Genomic DNA, 15,878 nt, shown 5'->3' on the forward strand with positions numbered 1-15,878 from the left:
TTTGTCTGTGTGTTTTAACAGGTTCTCTTGTGATATGCATGTGTAACCGGCAGATTAGCTACTGTCCGGGTGAAGTTTGTCCCTCTGCAGCTACGGTAGTCCACTGACGTCACGGTGGCTAGTAGCCGCTGGGTGGCTAACCATTCATTGGTAACTAAGTCAGTGTCTATGAAATAGGTTGTCACAGTCGGACAAAGAGAGAATCCTAGTGTCCGGACAACCATACTGTTTGTTATCGTGGAAGTGGTTCGCGTATACAACTAAGGGGTGAGACCGATTGCCAGACGCTTCCGGGTAGTCACGTTGGTTACTGCCGAAGGTAATTGTGTGTGTCTTGTTTTTTAATATTATAATGTGCACATCATTGTCGGGACATGATATGTATTGTAACGAATGTACTTCGCACGTAGGTCCTGGGCAAGGCACCCGCTGGTAGCGGTATATAAAGCCAGAAGTGATACCTAAAAGGTAAATGGTTATTGTGTGAATATAACCGATGATCTAGGACTAATAGCTGTGAATACATGTGGATTGAGACCGATTGTATTTTCTGAGTCTCGATGCAATGATTGTTACTCTTTTTTTAATAGAAACACATTTAAGGAATATGTTTTATGTAACAGTGGTGATTGTAGGATTCTGGAAGACCAGTGCAAGGCCGGTTTTTCCACCGGGTCATTTGATGCGCTACATCGAGGTAAAAGAAAAGTGGAATGTTTTGTATCTTACGTGACCATTTATGTATGGGTATGTCAAGTACTAACTTTAATGCTGCTGTGTTTCTATGCAGACTGTTCCTGCTGCTTTGCCTTGCCTAAATTACGTGTATTATTAGTTTTGTTTTTTTATATTTTTCTTCGTTTTGTTTGTTGAGTTGCGCAGCGGTGATTTCCACCCGCTGTTCCGCTCGATTGAGGCGGTGTTGGCTGTTCCAGCATTTTAGGATCTGGTCCAACTGAAACTATTCTGCTGGCGATAATAACTTTTCTGTCTTTACCCGCCAGAGTACCAGGGGGCTGTTCACGAGAGGTTCCTGGGTCCGTCTTTGCGCACGGTGTATTATATTGGTAAACTGCACTTCACTATATATTGATTGAATCACTATTTGCATGGTGGTGCCCATGTATGTGTGTGTGTGGTTGACTTTAGGCATCAGAGTTCAGAGCACGGTTGGTGAGTTCCACACTATTTCTGGACAAGTAACCTACCCTGACAGCAAACCAACATTTTTCTATTAATTCATATATCATTGCTGGTAACAGCCAACACCAGTCTGGGTCTTCCTCGTTTGCGGTCAAGCCTCTCCGCTTGTACTTCCCATGCCCATGGGATGATGCTGATGCTGTTGATGATTTTATTTTTTATATGATGGCTCAATAAAGCATTGTTACCTTTTGTACGCAAAGCATGTCTCTATATAGTTTCATCTTGGGTGCATAACCACGAACCTGTTTGCCTTATGTTAGAGATTCCACAGTTAAGTATAAATATACATAAATCTTGGTGTGAGAGGCACCAGGTGGCGTAGTCGATTCGGTCCGGAGTCAGCCACGCTCGGGTCACACATGTGGCAAAGTTGATCAGGGAGCGATCTCTCGGCAACAGCGTCTCTATGCTGTATCACAACCTGTTTTAACAGCATAGTGAGGAATGGATGGAGAGGTCCCTGCAATATCTCTCCGTGTGTCACCAGTTCCAGGGCACCACCACACAGCCCATCTCACCTCCACCACCCAAGCCGCCTGTACCAACCGCCAAGTGGCTCCTCTCTGTCCACGCAGAGGATATCCTGTCCCGCTATGGTGAGCTCAAAGCCAGGGTCACCTCTGTCTTTGGGTCCATCCTGAAGATGGACTCAACAAAAAAGGTAACATATTAATCAAATATTAGATATACCCAAATGTGTATGTACAGGTGTATATAAATATTTTTTAGGTTATCTGTACTGAATTTTCTGTTTTCCAACAATAGGTGGCCAAAAAACTGGCGGGATCTGCAGCTGGGACCGCAGCCTGGGTCACCAATGTGGGCAATGAGCACGGACAGGTCCTCATGTCTGTGCTCACCTCACATGAGGGTCAGGGACTGCTGCCCATGACCACAGGCCTGGTGAAAAGGTACGAGGCGCCTGGAGTCACTCCCCCTACACTCCTTTATGTGGACAGAGACTGCTGCTCTTCTGTGGGCACCTCCAGAGCAGGTGCCATGTTCAGCGGCTGGAGTGACGTGGTGGTACGTCTTGATGTGTGGCACTTCATGCGGCGCTTCGCCGCCGGTCTGCACACTGACAGCCACCCGCTCTACGGTCTGTTCATGGCGAAGCTCTCCGCCTGCATTTTTGTCTGGAACAAGGGAGATGTGGCTCTGCTGGGGGAGGCAAAAGAATGAGGGAGCTGGAGCAACAGCAGGGCATCAGAGGCCTCACTGATGACCAGCTAACCAGCAGGCTCACCTCCAGACAGTTGGCGCTGCACTGTCGACGCTGCACACGTGGCGTGGAGGAGACAGAGCAGCTGATCGGTGATTTGCTGGAGGCCTTCAAGGACGCCAGGGAAACCATGGGCATCCCCTTGGTGGACCAGGAGAGGATGGACGCTCGACCCAAAGACGCCATCTTCCCTGCATCCAGGACCCCCCTGTTGTGCAGCTGTACACCCAGACAGGAAGTACGACAAAGGGAGGGTTCATACTTCCTGTCTACCGCTGTGCTCGGGGTTCCACTTCCCTGGAGTCCTTCCACAGCCACCTCAACCGCTTCATACCCGGTAAGATTACACACAATCACCTCAATGTGTTTTTTTTGTGATGGTCTGTTTCATCTCTTTTGTAATTGTAAATTAGTGTTAATGTTTGTTTGTTTTTTAATCAGGAACAAGTGCTAACCTGGAAAAGTTCCAGGCTTATCTGCTTGAGGGTTTGGAGCGGTGGAACGAGGACCGCACTTCTGCTGCTACCGTAATGGATGAGGGCCCGTCGTCCCTGCGCTGCGACAGTGCCTCGTTCCAGCACAGCCTCAATGATCTCAGTCAGTGTCTTCTTGGCTGTAGTCTTGTACAAGACTATTCAAAGCCAGGACAGTACACGGGTATGTGTCTATAATGCCATGCTTTGTTGTTTTCTTTGTAATGCACAGGTGTCTGTTTTAAAACCTTGTTTTCAATTTAATTTTATTTTGTCAGGCGAGCTCATCGGGGTGGAGTACCTGTGCTCGCAGCAGTCCTGGGAGTTCAGGGAGGACTTTGGGCGGGACCCAGATGCCCCAGATAGAATCTCAGATGACTTGGGGGAGGCAGAAGATGAGGGATTTGGGGATGAGGCAGAGGAGCAGGACCACACCATCTCCCCTCTTTCCTTAGTGTCCACCCGGGAAGCTGTACGCTTGTCTCAGGATTCAGCGTCACCCTCTCAGTCCTCCCAGGACCTGCCTGCTGAGCCCCAAGAAGATGTATGTATGCATGCAGGCATCCCTTTCCATGCCATCATATGGAGGACTTTTTTTTATCCATCCACTAATTTCTTCTTCCTTCTTGTTAGGTGTGCAGAGGACCAGACGGGACACCAGGTTTTGACAGAGTGGTGGACCTGGCCAGGTACCTCGTCGAGCTGAGAGAAAAGCCTTGTGTCTCAGATAGGGAAGCCACTGACATTGTTCGGCTGTGGGACATACGGCCGGACAGTGACAAAAAAGGTGTTTCCTATCCGCCGAGACACAAGGAGAGACTCTTAAAAGGCAGGTTCAAGGCCACCCACTCAAAAACCTCCACCTGTCATTGTAAGGAGAGCCTGAAGCGGTAAGTTAAATATTTGCACACAGAGCTTTAATAATGTAAATGACTTTATGCTTAATAATTCCCTATTTTATTTTACAGGTGTGCGCTGGGGCAGGGGTCGGGCCCTGCGCAATGGCCCAATTTTAGTCGAATTGTAGATGCAGTATGTCTGGAGCTTTGCTCCATTCATCCAGTGGGGAAGGTGAAGTGGGGCGTTTCATTGAACCGCTGGGCTGCCGTTCTACACGACTACCAGGCCATACGGAGGCTGGTGGGGAATTGCCCAGCTCTGAGGGGACGGGCAAGGATTCAGCTGTTCGAGTTCAATCAGCGGACGCTTTCTGTCTGGTAAGTAGTTTCTTTTTAAAGCCAGCTATAAAAGGAATTTTACAATTCTCATATTCTGTTCATCCTATTAATTGTGCCATTTTAAACAGGTACAACAACTACAGGAAGAAGCTGGAAGCAGACGTGCTGGCTCTGAGTGTGCCCTTTTCTCAGATCCGCATGGTGTCTAACACCCTTCTTCCTGTAGCCAAACAGAAGACGTCAGTGCCCGCTGCACCTCAATCAGCACTTCCACCTTTCCCCTTTGTTGTTAACCCTGACCTGTCAGGTCAGGCAGTACGACGTGGGCACGACATCCTCCCCCCGCATCAGCACCCGCCCTGTCTGCTCTACCGCCGGCGTCACTCTCTGCTCCACTGCCGGCGTCACTCTCTGCTCCACCGCCGGCGTCACTCTCTGCTCCATCTTTGAGCAGAACAACTTTGTGGAGGAAGAGGAAGGCTGAAGAGTTTTTAGCCCAGAAGCAAGGGCTGCCCCCTCCACAGAAACGTGAAAGAAAAGATTACACATGCAGTCGATGTGGGCAGCAAAAAAAAAAGAGTTTGGGCACACCAGGGTGGGCAGCTTCTTCTTCTGTGCCACAGCAGAGGGAAAGACTGTAGAAGAGTGGCTGCAGGAGAAGAGAAATCAAGAAAATCCTAAATGTAAATAATTTATTTGTAAACATCCTTTATTGTAAATAACAATTTATTTGTAAATATCCTTCATTGTAAATAACAATTTATCTGTAAATATCCTTCGTTGTAAATGACAATTTATTTGTAAACATCCTTCATTGTAAATAACTATTTATTTTTAAATGTCCTTCATTGTAAATAACAATTTATTTGTAAATATCCTTCATTGTAAATAACAATTTATCTGTAAATATCCTTCGTTGTAAATAACAATTTATTTGTAAATATCCTTCATTGTAAATAACAATTTATCTGTAAATATCCTTCGTTGTAAATAACAATTTATTTGTAAATATCCTTCATTGTAAATAACTATTTATTTGTAAATGTCCTTCATTGTAAATAACTATTTATTTGTAAATATCCTTCGTTGTAAATAACTATTTATTTGTAAATATCCTTCGTTGTAAATAACAATTTATTTCTAAATATACTTCATTGTAAATAACAATTTATTTGTAAGTATCCTTCATTGTAAATACCAATTTATTTGTAAATATCCTTTGTTGTAAATAACTATTTTCTTTATAAATATTCTTTGTTGTAAATAACTATTTATTTGTAAATATTGTAAATGTCCTTTGTTTATTTCTATTAAGTAATATTTATTTGCATTTAATAAAAAACATGTATTTATTCCATTATTATTGTTCTTTATTTCAAAAGGTTTATCTGCCTACATAACGGTCATATAAATTAATTATTAATTATTTAAAAATATTTAATGACTGTTCTTCTATTTCAGAAGATTCATTTGCCTCATAAATGCCATGTTAATATATCAAAACCTTATTTAAGGTTTATCTGCCTTCATGAAAGTCATGTACATTTTGCTAAATTATTGTTTTTTACTTTTGCAAATTTATTTGCCCTCCTAAAAACCATGAAACAGTCCTTCTTTATTTCAGAATACTTGTCTCCCTTCACAAAGGTCATATTAATAGTCTTAAATGCTTGTTCTTTTTTTAGAACACTTATTTGCTCTCATAATGGTCATTAAACAGTTATAAAAGACTTATTTATTTTAGAATTTTTTTTTACCTTCATTAAGTTCATGTTAATTGTCTTACCCATTTATTTTATTTGTGAAGCTTTTTATTTATTTAAATTATTCATTAGCATTCTAATGTTTCCCTAAATACATCTCAGAGTCAAACACAGTCTGTTTTTTTATTTTTATTTATTTATTTATTAAATAGTTCACACTAGAACTATAAAAATAAAATATATAAATGTAAACAAAATGCAAATATTAAAACAAAACAAATTAACAGTAGAAAGAGTACAAAAAAGTTAAATGTAATACAAGATTTATTAAATAGATAAAGGATAAAAAATAGATAATTATTAATTATTTAAAAATATTTAATGACTGTTCTTCTATTTCAGAACATTCATTTGCCTCATAAATGCCATGTTAATATATCAAACCCTTATTTAAGGTTTATCTGCCTTCATGAAAGTCATGTACATTTTGCTAAATTATTGTTTTTTACTTTTGCAAATTTATTTGCCCTCCTAAAAACCATGAAACAGTCCTTCTTTATTTCAGAATACTTGTCTCCCTTCACAAAGGTCATATTAATAGTCTTAAATGCTTGTTCTTTTTTTAGAACACTTATTTGCTCTCATAATGGTCATTAAACAGTTATAAAAGACTTATTTATTTTAGAATTTTTTTTTACCTTCATTAAGTTCATGTTAATTGTCTTACCCATTTATTTTATTTGTGAAGCTTTTTATTTATTTAAATTATTCATTAGCATTCTAATGTTTCCCTAAATACATCTCAGAGTCAAACACAGTCTGTTTTTTTATTTTTATTTTTTTATTTATTAAATAGTTCACACTAGAACTATAAAAATAAAATATATAAATGTAAACAAAATGCAAATATTAAAAGAAAACAAATTAACAGTAGAAAGAGTACAAAAAAGTTAAATGTAATACAAGATTTATTAAATAGATAAAGGATAAAAAATAGATAAATGCAAACAAAATACAAATATTAAAATAAATCTTCAACAGAAAAAATAGTTAACAAAAACAAAGCAAAGATGATAAAAGATAAATTAAAGATTTAAAATAAAGTTAAAATTAAAGATTTAAATTAAAAAAAAAAGATTTAAATTAAAGTTTTACTAAGTAGCTGCAAGTGCCCGTTGCTCTGCGAGCCAAAGTTCCACACTTTTACCCTCATAGGAGCTAGAGAAGGCTTTTCCTCCATCACGCGAGTGCCCAAACTCCTTCGTTTTAGGTTGATGGCCGAGACTGCAAGTAATCGGCGTGCACTTTTTTGGCCTTTTCTGGGGCAGGCCTAGGGAAATTGCCTCTTCTTTTTTCTTCCTCCTCCAGGCCGTTGTCCTAGGCACATCGGTTACATTGTCCTCAGCCGCAATCCTTTTTTGGTCAGACAGCCATTGAGAGGCTGTCTTGCCAGCAGAAGTGGCACAGAAGCTTTTGCCACGGAAGAAGCTGTGCCAAAACTCCAAACGCTTGGGCTTCCCACACAGACTGCAGGGAAACCCTCTTGGATCCCTTCTCCTGGCCGTGGCTTTCCCTTGCTTTAAGGCCTTTATATCTTCTTTTGCCCTCTTCTTCCTTCTCCAGGCTGTGGCCCTCGGCACCCGTTTAAGGGCCGCCTCAGCCACAGCTGATGGAGAAGGGAGCACAGCCAGCGAAGCGCATGGAGGAAATGTAAAGACAAAAAAAAAAAGTTATTTTAGACTTTTGTTGCATTTGATATGATTTCATTCTTTTACATTGATTTATAGTTTAAAGATCTTACCTGACACTTTCAATCTTTTCATCTTTGGAGGCCACTGCTTGCTCGTGGATGGGGTGGTTTTAGGAGATTCATCCAGGCTCTCCCTGAAAAGTCTCCTTCTCTCTTTTTCCTCTGAAGAAATGATTGGAGGCCAGTAAGGTTTGGAGAACTTTAACAAAGTCTTCTCCTTTTCTGCCTTGCTGACACGCATGACTGTGCTCGCAAAGTCTGCTTCCAATCTCAGGCAAAGCTTCTCCCTCCATTGCTGCTCTCGTCTGGGGAGGACTGGAGGCCATCCTGATTTCCTTGCCATTTGTCAATGTTTTAATGCTTTTCAATGCTTTCTTAGGATACTGAATCAAACTGATCTTCATATCACACAGTGGGGCCACAACATTTATACTCAGGTGAATAGGTGGGGCCCAGGTGCGCAGGGGGCCGCAAGGGGGCGAACAGAGAAGATTGGCATGGATCTTTTGCGCTGACTTAAAGTGCTCTGCTAATAGTTTATCAGACTGCAGATCAATGAGTTCAAGCTGAACATCAATGGGTGCATTATCCACACTGAAAGTGAAGGGAGAAGAAATCATGTGCATTTCACCCTCAACTGTTTTGAAGTCTTCAAATCGCCTTGAAAACTCATCATGCAGTGCCCCTAACATGGATGAGTACCTGCGGAGGTGATTAGCTGATGGTGTGACTTCTTTCAATGTTGACATGTGGGTAAGAACGTTGCCCTCCAATTGGCTTGAAAGAAACTTCAACTTTCTCATGAAAGCTGTCACCAAGCTGTACATTTCATGTACAAAGAGGCCCTTACCTTGCAGCTTAGTATTTAGTTCATTCATTAATGCAGTCACATCAACACCAAAAGCCAGATCTGCTATAAAGTCTGCATCTGAGAGCTCTGGGGTGTCCCTGCATTTCATCTCACAAAACTCCTGAATTTCTGCTCTCAAGTCCCAAACTCTTTTAAGCACCTTGCCCAGGCTGAGCCATCTGACAGTTGTGTGGTAGCCTATGTCACTATTGGCGCTTTTCCATTACCAGTACCAGCTCGACTCGACTCGACTCGCCTTGGCTCGCCTCGACTCGGCTCGCTTTTCGTTCCGTTTTCCATTGCAGAAAGTATCGCCACAAATAGTACCCGGTCGTCATAGCGACGCCTTTCGTTCCTCGTTGCCCCATCAAGCTCTCGCTGGATCCTCTCTTCGGCAACCAAACAAAGGAATGTCTGCACCTCCTCGTTTGACCACGGCGTATTCTTCCGAGTTGCCATAATAATAGTAGTAAGTTTAGTAACTATCTCTGGCTAAACTATTTAAAAAAGGCGGGGTTATTCTGGATACTCCATCTGGCGCGTGCAATGATGACGCAGTGAATAGTGACGATTCTCTCTGACCAATCAGCAGTCGGCATTGTTTTCACGTCACATTTTAGTATCGCCTTAGCTCGCCTCAGCTCGCTTAGAACCTCGCCGGAGGTGGTACGAAAAAAAGTACCCGAAAGCAGGTACAGGTACAACTTTTACACAGTGGAAAACCAAACAAAGGCGAGTCGAGTCGAGTCGAGCCGAGCCAAGGCGAGCTGGTACTGTGTAGTGGAAAAGCGCCATATGTTCACTTTCACACTCTTCCAAAAGTGCAACAAACTGTCTATGATAGGGCTGAATGATTAATTGCATTTGCGATAATATCGCGATATGATGAAATGCGATTTTGTAACCGCAAAAGCTGCGATTACACTGGTCATGTGACACGCGAGAGAAAAGCAGTCTGCAAATCAAGAATCAACTTGGCACGCTACGCATAGGTCTGGCATACAGGAAAGAACAGTTTATTTTTTATATATGTGGTATGTGTTATTTATTCTCTCGCCAACAATTCTGGATTGATTCAGAGAATTTCAGAAATTAATCTGAGCTTAGTTTTTAAACACACATGCGTGATGACGGTGCGCGTGCTTTAGAAACAACCGTATTCTGCTTGCCTCTAATTTCTCTCTCTCTCTCGCTCTCTCTCTCTCACACACACACACACACACACACACACACACACACACACACACACACACACACACACACACACACACACACACACACACACACACACACACACACACGACACCGCTCGAACCTTCCGAAAAATAAGCTTTCATAAAGTTCGGGGCATAAGCGAATTACAAGGACAGTCGCGGGCTTCATTGCACAGGTTTTGCCGCTTTGATGTTACTCTTGCAGTGCGCGGTCTTGGCCGCCGGAATTTTCCTTACAAATGCTCCACAAAGGCATTATGTCTTTTGGAATGCAGTTGGCTCATATATTAAAATTATGAAAATCACTGAGAAAGCTGCTTTCATTTTAAAATACTTACGCGCGCTTTGTGAAGAGTGCTCGTGCATGCGACTCATTGGGTAAATGTAATTGCATCTCAAAATGCTTTTGACGCGAAATTAATGTAAACACGGTCAGTTATATCTTAAACCAATAGGACAAACTACATTTACAATTTCAAAAGAGATATGTGCATTAGTGTGAATGCAATTTATCGTATAGGGGGAAAATCACTCCAGCTCTTGAATGGAAAACGTTCCGACAGCCTACTTTTAAATACTGAAAGCACTCTTTGTTTATTGCTTGTAATGTTTTTTTTTTGTTCCTCTTTATTTACTAGCTTTTATGTTGAAGCTATATTAATTTATAGTCCATTTAAAATTCTTAACATGTAATTGGTTTAATTAATATATATATATATATATATATATATATATATATATTTTAATTACACATCTAATTAAATACATATTTTAAGTATTATTAAGATTAATTAATAAGAAAAAAATGAGATCGGATCATGAGCTGCCTAAAGATTCCCATCACTTCTGTACAATGATTTATTGCTTGTCTTTGTCGACTAATACAGAAGGTAAAGAACTTAAAGTAATCGCATATTAAATCGCAATCGCAATATTGGTTAAAAAAATCGCAATTAGATTATTTTCCATAATCGTTCAGCCCTAGTCAAGTCAAGTCAAGTCATCCTCATTTATATAGCGCTTTTAACAATGTAGATTCTTTCAAAGCAGCTTTACAGAGATAAACATATAATTTAAGGTAACAGAGATTGGTTTGGTTTTATAGTCTATGATTCAGTGCTCTTGCCCTGATGAAGATCACTATTTTAGTATCAACATCAATAACATGGTTGATTTTTACCACTGACTTGCACAACACCTCCTGGTGAATAATGCAATGCAAAAATTTCAATTTCTGTTCTGGGTTTATTTCAGTCACTTTATCTTGCATCCGCTTCAAAAGTCCAACATTTTTCCCTGTCAGATTTGGACAACCATCGGTTGTAACACCTGTCAGTTTGTCCCATTTTAGTCCCAGTTTGTCCATGGATAAATTTACCTCTGTGAACAAATCACTCCCCGTTGTGGTCTCTTTCATTGACCGCATAGCTGCCAGCTCCTCCGTCATCGCAAAGTCTTTCGTTATCCCACGTACAAAGATAAGTAATTGGGCTGTGTCGCGGACATCACAGCTCTCGTCCAGAGCCAAGGAGAAATAGTCAAAATTGTCCACTTTGTTTTGCAGCTGAAGCTCCAGATTTCCCGCGATGTCCTCGACTCGTCTCGTTACTGTTCGCCTGGAGAGGGACACATTCGCAAATGTGTCTTTTTTCTCAGGGCATATTATCGCTGCAGAGTCCACCAAACATTCTTTGATAAACTCCCCATCACAGAATGGCTTACTGTTTTTTGCGATTTTGTGGGATATCACAAAGCTGGTCTTGACTGCTGCATCCCTGGATCCGTGAAGCTTGTTAAAAAGTCCTTGCTGCTTTTGCAACTTAGCTAGCAACGCGTCAGATGTCCGTGCCCACTCTGCGTCCGTCAAATTCTTGTATTTTTCTGCATGTTTAGTCTCGTATTGGCAATTCAAATTGTAATCCTTGAGCACAGCTATCTGTTCTCCACAAACTAAACACACAGCTTTACCTTTGACTTCAGTAAATAAATACTTAGAAGTCCATGCCTTGTTAAAAACTCTACATTCTGCAATCTTTCTTTTTTTAATGTTAGCTAACATATTTCAAGGCTAACAGCAAACTCACATTTCTTGAAAGGTGTGCTGCATGATCGCGAACACATATTAGTGAAGGTGCATCACACCCACTGTGACTGACATGAAAAAAAACCAACAGTTGCCTCGACTTTTAAAGCAGCAGTCAATAACTTTTGGCACTCTAGCGGTTAATAAACAGAACTGCACGTGTCTTGCGGAAGAACATTGTAGCCGGAGCTACTTCTCTCATGTCTATGACGAGTCACGCAGGCACTGGGCTACTCTGCAGCTGCGCAGCAGTTAACCCGACTGGCATAAAATAGTCAGAATATAAACACTGATTATAGATGTACTATAGTGATTCGGGATAAGACAAAAAACACGGTTTGGAAAATTGATTCATGATGTACTCGCTCAATGTATAATTTTTTTAAAATTTTAACACAAAAAAATAGTTATGGACTCCAGCTTTAATTAACCAAATACCTCACGCGGGCTGGTCAAGGACAGCCAGAGGGCCTGATGTGGCCCGGGGGGCGTACAATGCCCAGGTCTGCTCTATGCCTATGTTGAACAATCCAAAATTAAGTTTTGTGCCAAGCTCTTTAGAGAAAGAAATATTGTGCAAGTTTCTCCCTGTTTATGTTTTAGGTTGAAGAGAGGTAAGCCTTACAGTTGCTCATCTAGAAGCATTAGGCGAGTGTGTCTGAGAACGATGGTATGATCTGCAAAATCCACACTTACCCTCAACACTTTTTTTATTACTTTTTCTATTACTAGCTTTTTTTAGCTTTTTCTTTCTTTGTTGTTATTCAACAAGAGAGAACGAACATTAATGAGGAACAAAGGGAAACCTTGAAATCCTTTTTAAGGAGGGAATGTCACATGTTGGCTCACCCTTAATACCACGAGCTGCATCAGCAACTGGTTTGGACACCAGTGTCATACATGTCATAGAAGTAAGATTTACTTTAGTGCCACACTAACAATCAACATGTCAAATAAAAATGTCATTCTGCTGTACTGCTGGTATAAATGAAGTGTTATGTTAACATTCCGTTTAAGTTGTGTAATACTCTTTCGTTATTTTTCGTTTTTCTCTTTCAGAACTGGATTGGTAATTACAAAAGGTCATTTAAAGCTTCATCTGAGCCCTGGCCATCAAAGGCCAAAGTTCACACGCGAAAGCTGTCGCCATAAAATCTTTTTTTGTAGGGACATTCTCAGAAACAAAGGTGAGAAACAATATTTAACGGATGCTAAATGGTTTTTTGTACATAGCTGCCCTGTTTACATCAGGGGTTTACAAGGGTCGTGAAACATATTTTCAAGATAGTATTTGGCAAGTACTTAACATACGCAAGTTGTATTCGTCAGTGTAAGGCTGCTGTGTGTCTTGAAAAGAATAATCAGATCATCTACTTCAAACGTTATCTTGTTTTTACTGAGCTGTTACAGAGAAATGGGTTTCACAACCCAAGTGAACCACACCTAATGCTATCTAAAAAATAGAGCCACTGAAAACTTAACTTTTTTTTCAAGTACATTCGTACAGAGACAATCTGTCCAAGACTCTATGTAAGTGCAGCTTGTCCCTGACCACAAATAAGTGGTCAGGGACCACCAGTGTTACATTAACTATACATAGTTAATGTAACACTGGTGGTCCCTGACCACTTATTTGCCACCTGTGACAACACTGTTTTCATATATTGCCTAGTCCTGTTAAAGGAATAATTCACTTTCAAATGAAAATTAGCCCATGATTTAGTCACCCTCAAGCCATCCTAGGTGTATATGACTTTCTTTTTTCAGACGAATACAATCGGAATTAAATTAAAAAATATTCTGGCTCTTCCAAGTTTTATAATGGTAGTAGATTGCAACAAACAGATTGAAACTCAAAAACGTGCATCCATCCATCGTGAACGACCTCCAAACGGCTCCAGTGGGTTAATAAAGGCCTTCTGAAGCAAAACGATGAGTTTGTGTAAGAAAAATAACTAGCTTCCATCCAAACGAACATACGGAGTCCACTTAAGTGTTAAGCGCAACATATGCAAGTAATGCGACGTACTGCTGATTTTTACGCTATGCCATGATGCACTACGCTACTTCTGACGTCATGAATTTCGAAAGTTGCAAATTAGGGACAAGTAGACTGCGTTTGGCTGGAAGCTAGAATTTTACTTTGTAAAGTGTTAAATATGAATATTTTTCTTACACAAACTCACAAGTCATATACACCTAGGATGGCTTGAAGGTGAGTAAATCATGGGCTAATTTTCATTTTAAAGGGAACTAATCCTTTAAGAGTTGTTTCTTCAGTGTACGTTTGATTTTTAAACGTAAGTTTTGTCTATTTTGTGTATAATCAATTATTTACTATTTTTGTGGTTGTCTTGTTTATCTAAATATTGTAAAAGTGTCCAGGCTTTGGGTGTCTAAACGACCATTTTGTCATTTGACCGCCAAAAGTCCAGCTTAGAAGTGTATAATGTCACGTTTGGTGTTTGACTCAGTTTTTCCAGTTTGGGCCCTCGGTCAAGATGTCCGCTGCCACGCCAGAGCCCTCGGTCAAGATGTCCGCCGCCACGGCTGAATCTCCAGTCTCCCGTCCCCGAGCTCACCCCAGATAGACCCTTCAGCCGCCAAGCTCACCCCAGAATCCCTCTTAGCCTACAAACGACTAGCTCCCCCCAAGAATTTTTTTTGGGGGGCTATATGCCCACTGTCATAAAGGTCGGGCCTGGGTCCCTGGGCAAGGCCACAAAGGATGATCATCCCATGGGCTCCAGAGTTGCCGGAGTATCCTGCATCCTATCTGCTTCAACCTGCATGTGACATGAACTGAGCAGCAAAGGAGCCACTGATTTCCTTGACTCAATGGACACCGTGAACAACTTTGCACTGCATTTCAAATGTAATATTGGTTATATGTAAATCCACAGAAATGGGCTCAGCCCTGTAATAGTGCAAATATACATAATACAGTTTTATGATATTAATTGTTGTCTGTTGTTACATCAGTAGCCAGCTCCTCAGCTGCAACACCCAGTACCAAAGATGAAGTCAATGTGCTGTTGGGAAAAGTGCTAGATCTGTTCAACCAAAAATATAGTAAGCATATGTTCAAACACTTTTTAAGACTGATGTAAAGAAACTGCTTATCTTGATAAATTACTTTTTCATTTGAAAATAATGCCATGGATTCATGAAGGTATATTAGGTTATCTAATCTACCCATACAACCATAGGATTATGACACCTTACCAAAATGACTGTTTGCAGCCTGCACACTGGCTATCAAGAGGAGGGGAGAGTCACAATTGTCCTACTGTGTAACATTGTGTAATGTGTGCCCGTGTCTTTCAGGGGAGGCTAGATTGTACTGGAAGGCGCCCTTACCAGTCCCTGGTGAATCAGGGCATGGCCATAAAAGTTGCTGAGAAGGGCACTTTTGTACCCTAAGAAGCCATCCTTTTATGGAAGGAACCAATTGGAAGCCATTTTAAAAGCTGCTAAGGAGATTTCATTTGAAATAAGTGACATAACAGTGGTTGTCTCTCCACTTGTGTTTTGGCACACCATTTCACTCTATGCAAAGTGGGGAAAATAAGTTAAAGGGTAACTAAACCCTAAAACAACTTTTTTTAGTTAATGAAAAAAAAACAGGGGTTTTCTGACCAGGGGTTGAGTTAGCCTTTAACTAAAGAATAATACAGGTCTACATTTTGTAAAGCATTGCATCTCTGTCCCTTCACCCCAACCGGTCGAGGCAGACGGCCGCCCACCCTGAGACATGGTTCTGCTCGAGGTTTCTACCTCTTAAAAGGAAGTTTTCCTTGCCTCGGTCGCCTAGTGCCTGCTCATGGTGGGAATCGTTGGGTCTCAGTTGTTAATAATATTATAAAGACTACGGTCAAGACCTACTCTTTTGGTGAAGTGCTGTGAGATCACTTTTGTTATGAATTGGTGCTATATAAATTAAATTGAAACAGATTCAGGTTATAGATTCTCTATGTGTCTTTGACAGTTTGTAAGGGGATGTGACACTATTCTGAGAATCAACAATTGACTTATTGGTTACAAATTCCCAAACAGTTTACATTGAATTGTAATGTAATTTATTACATTTAATAGTAATCACTTTGATAATCTAAAATAGCATTAGTGGATCAAGTTAATCTAAAAGTAACACTTTATTTACTCTTCTCATCTATATCTATTTTAAAATAGACTAAACT

At 40.7% G+C, this 15,878-nt stretch overlaps 1 protein-coding gene and 2 long non-coding RNA genes across 3 annotated transcripts; 2 read left to right on the forward strand and 1 right to left on the reverse strand.

Moving 5' to 3' along the window:
• The first annotated feature begins 233 nt into the window (after positions 1-233).
• LOC143742539 (uncharacterized) lies at positions 234-1,405 on the forward strand. Its single transcript, XR_013205454.1, has 3 exons — positions 234-325; positions 411-468; positions 624-1,405. It is a non-coding gene; the product is annotated as an uncharacterized LOC143742539 (long non-coding RNA).
• A 6,246-nt stretch (positions 1,406-7,651) lies between these two features.
• Positions 7,652-11,703, reverse strand: LOC143742383 (general transcription factor II-I repeat domain-containing protein 2B-like). The gene is made up of 4 exons (XM_077235242.1): positions 11,681-11,703; positions 10,710-11,212; positions 9,173-9,224; positions 7,652-8,588 (listed from the first exon to the last, which is right to left on the reverse strand). The coding sequence occupies exons 1-4, from the start codon at positions 11,701-11,703 to the stop codon at positions 7,652-7,654; spliced, it is 1,515 nt and encodes a 504-aa protein (XP_077091357.1).
• Positions 11,704-12,377: 674 nt separating this feature from the next.
• LOC143742573 (uncharacterized) lies at positions 12,378-14,291 on the forward strand. The gene is made up of 3 exons (XR_013205488.1): positions 12,378-12,590; positions 12,739-12,866; positions 14,163-14,291. It is a non-coding gene; the product is annotated as an uncharacterized LOC143742573 (long non-coding RNA).
• Positions 14,292-15,878: the final 1,587 nt, after the last annotated feature.

The sequence above is a fragment of the Siphateles boraxobius genome, unplaced genomic scaffold (assembly GCF_051911475.1).
Source record: "Siphateles boraxobius isolate OS27281-9 unplaced genomic scaffold, OSU_SipBor_1 19, whole genome shotgun sequence".
In the NCBI taxonomy this organism is placed as follows: Eukaryota; Metazoa; Chordata; class Actinopteri; order Cypriniformes; family Leuciscidae; genus Siphateles; species Siphateles boraxobius.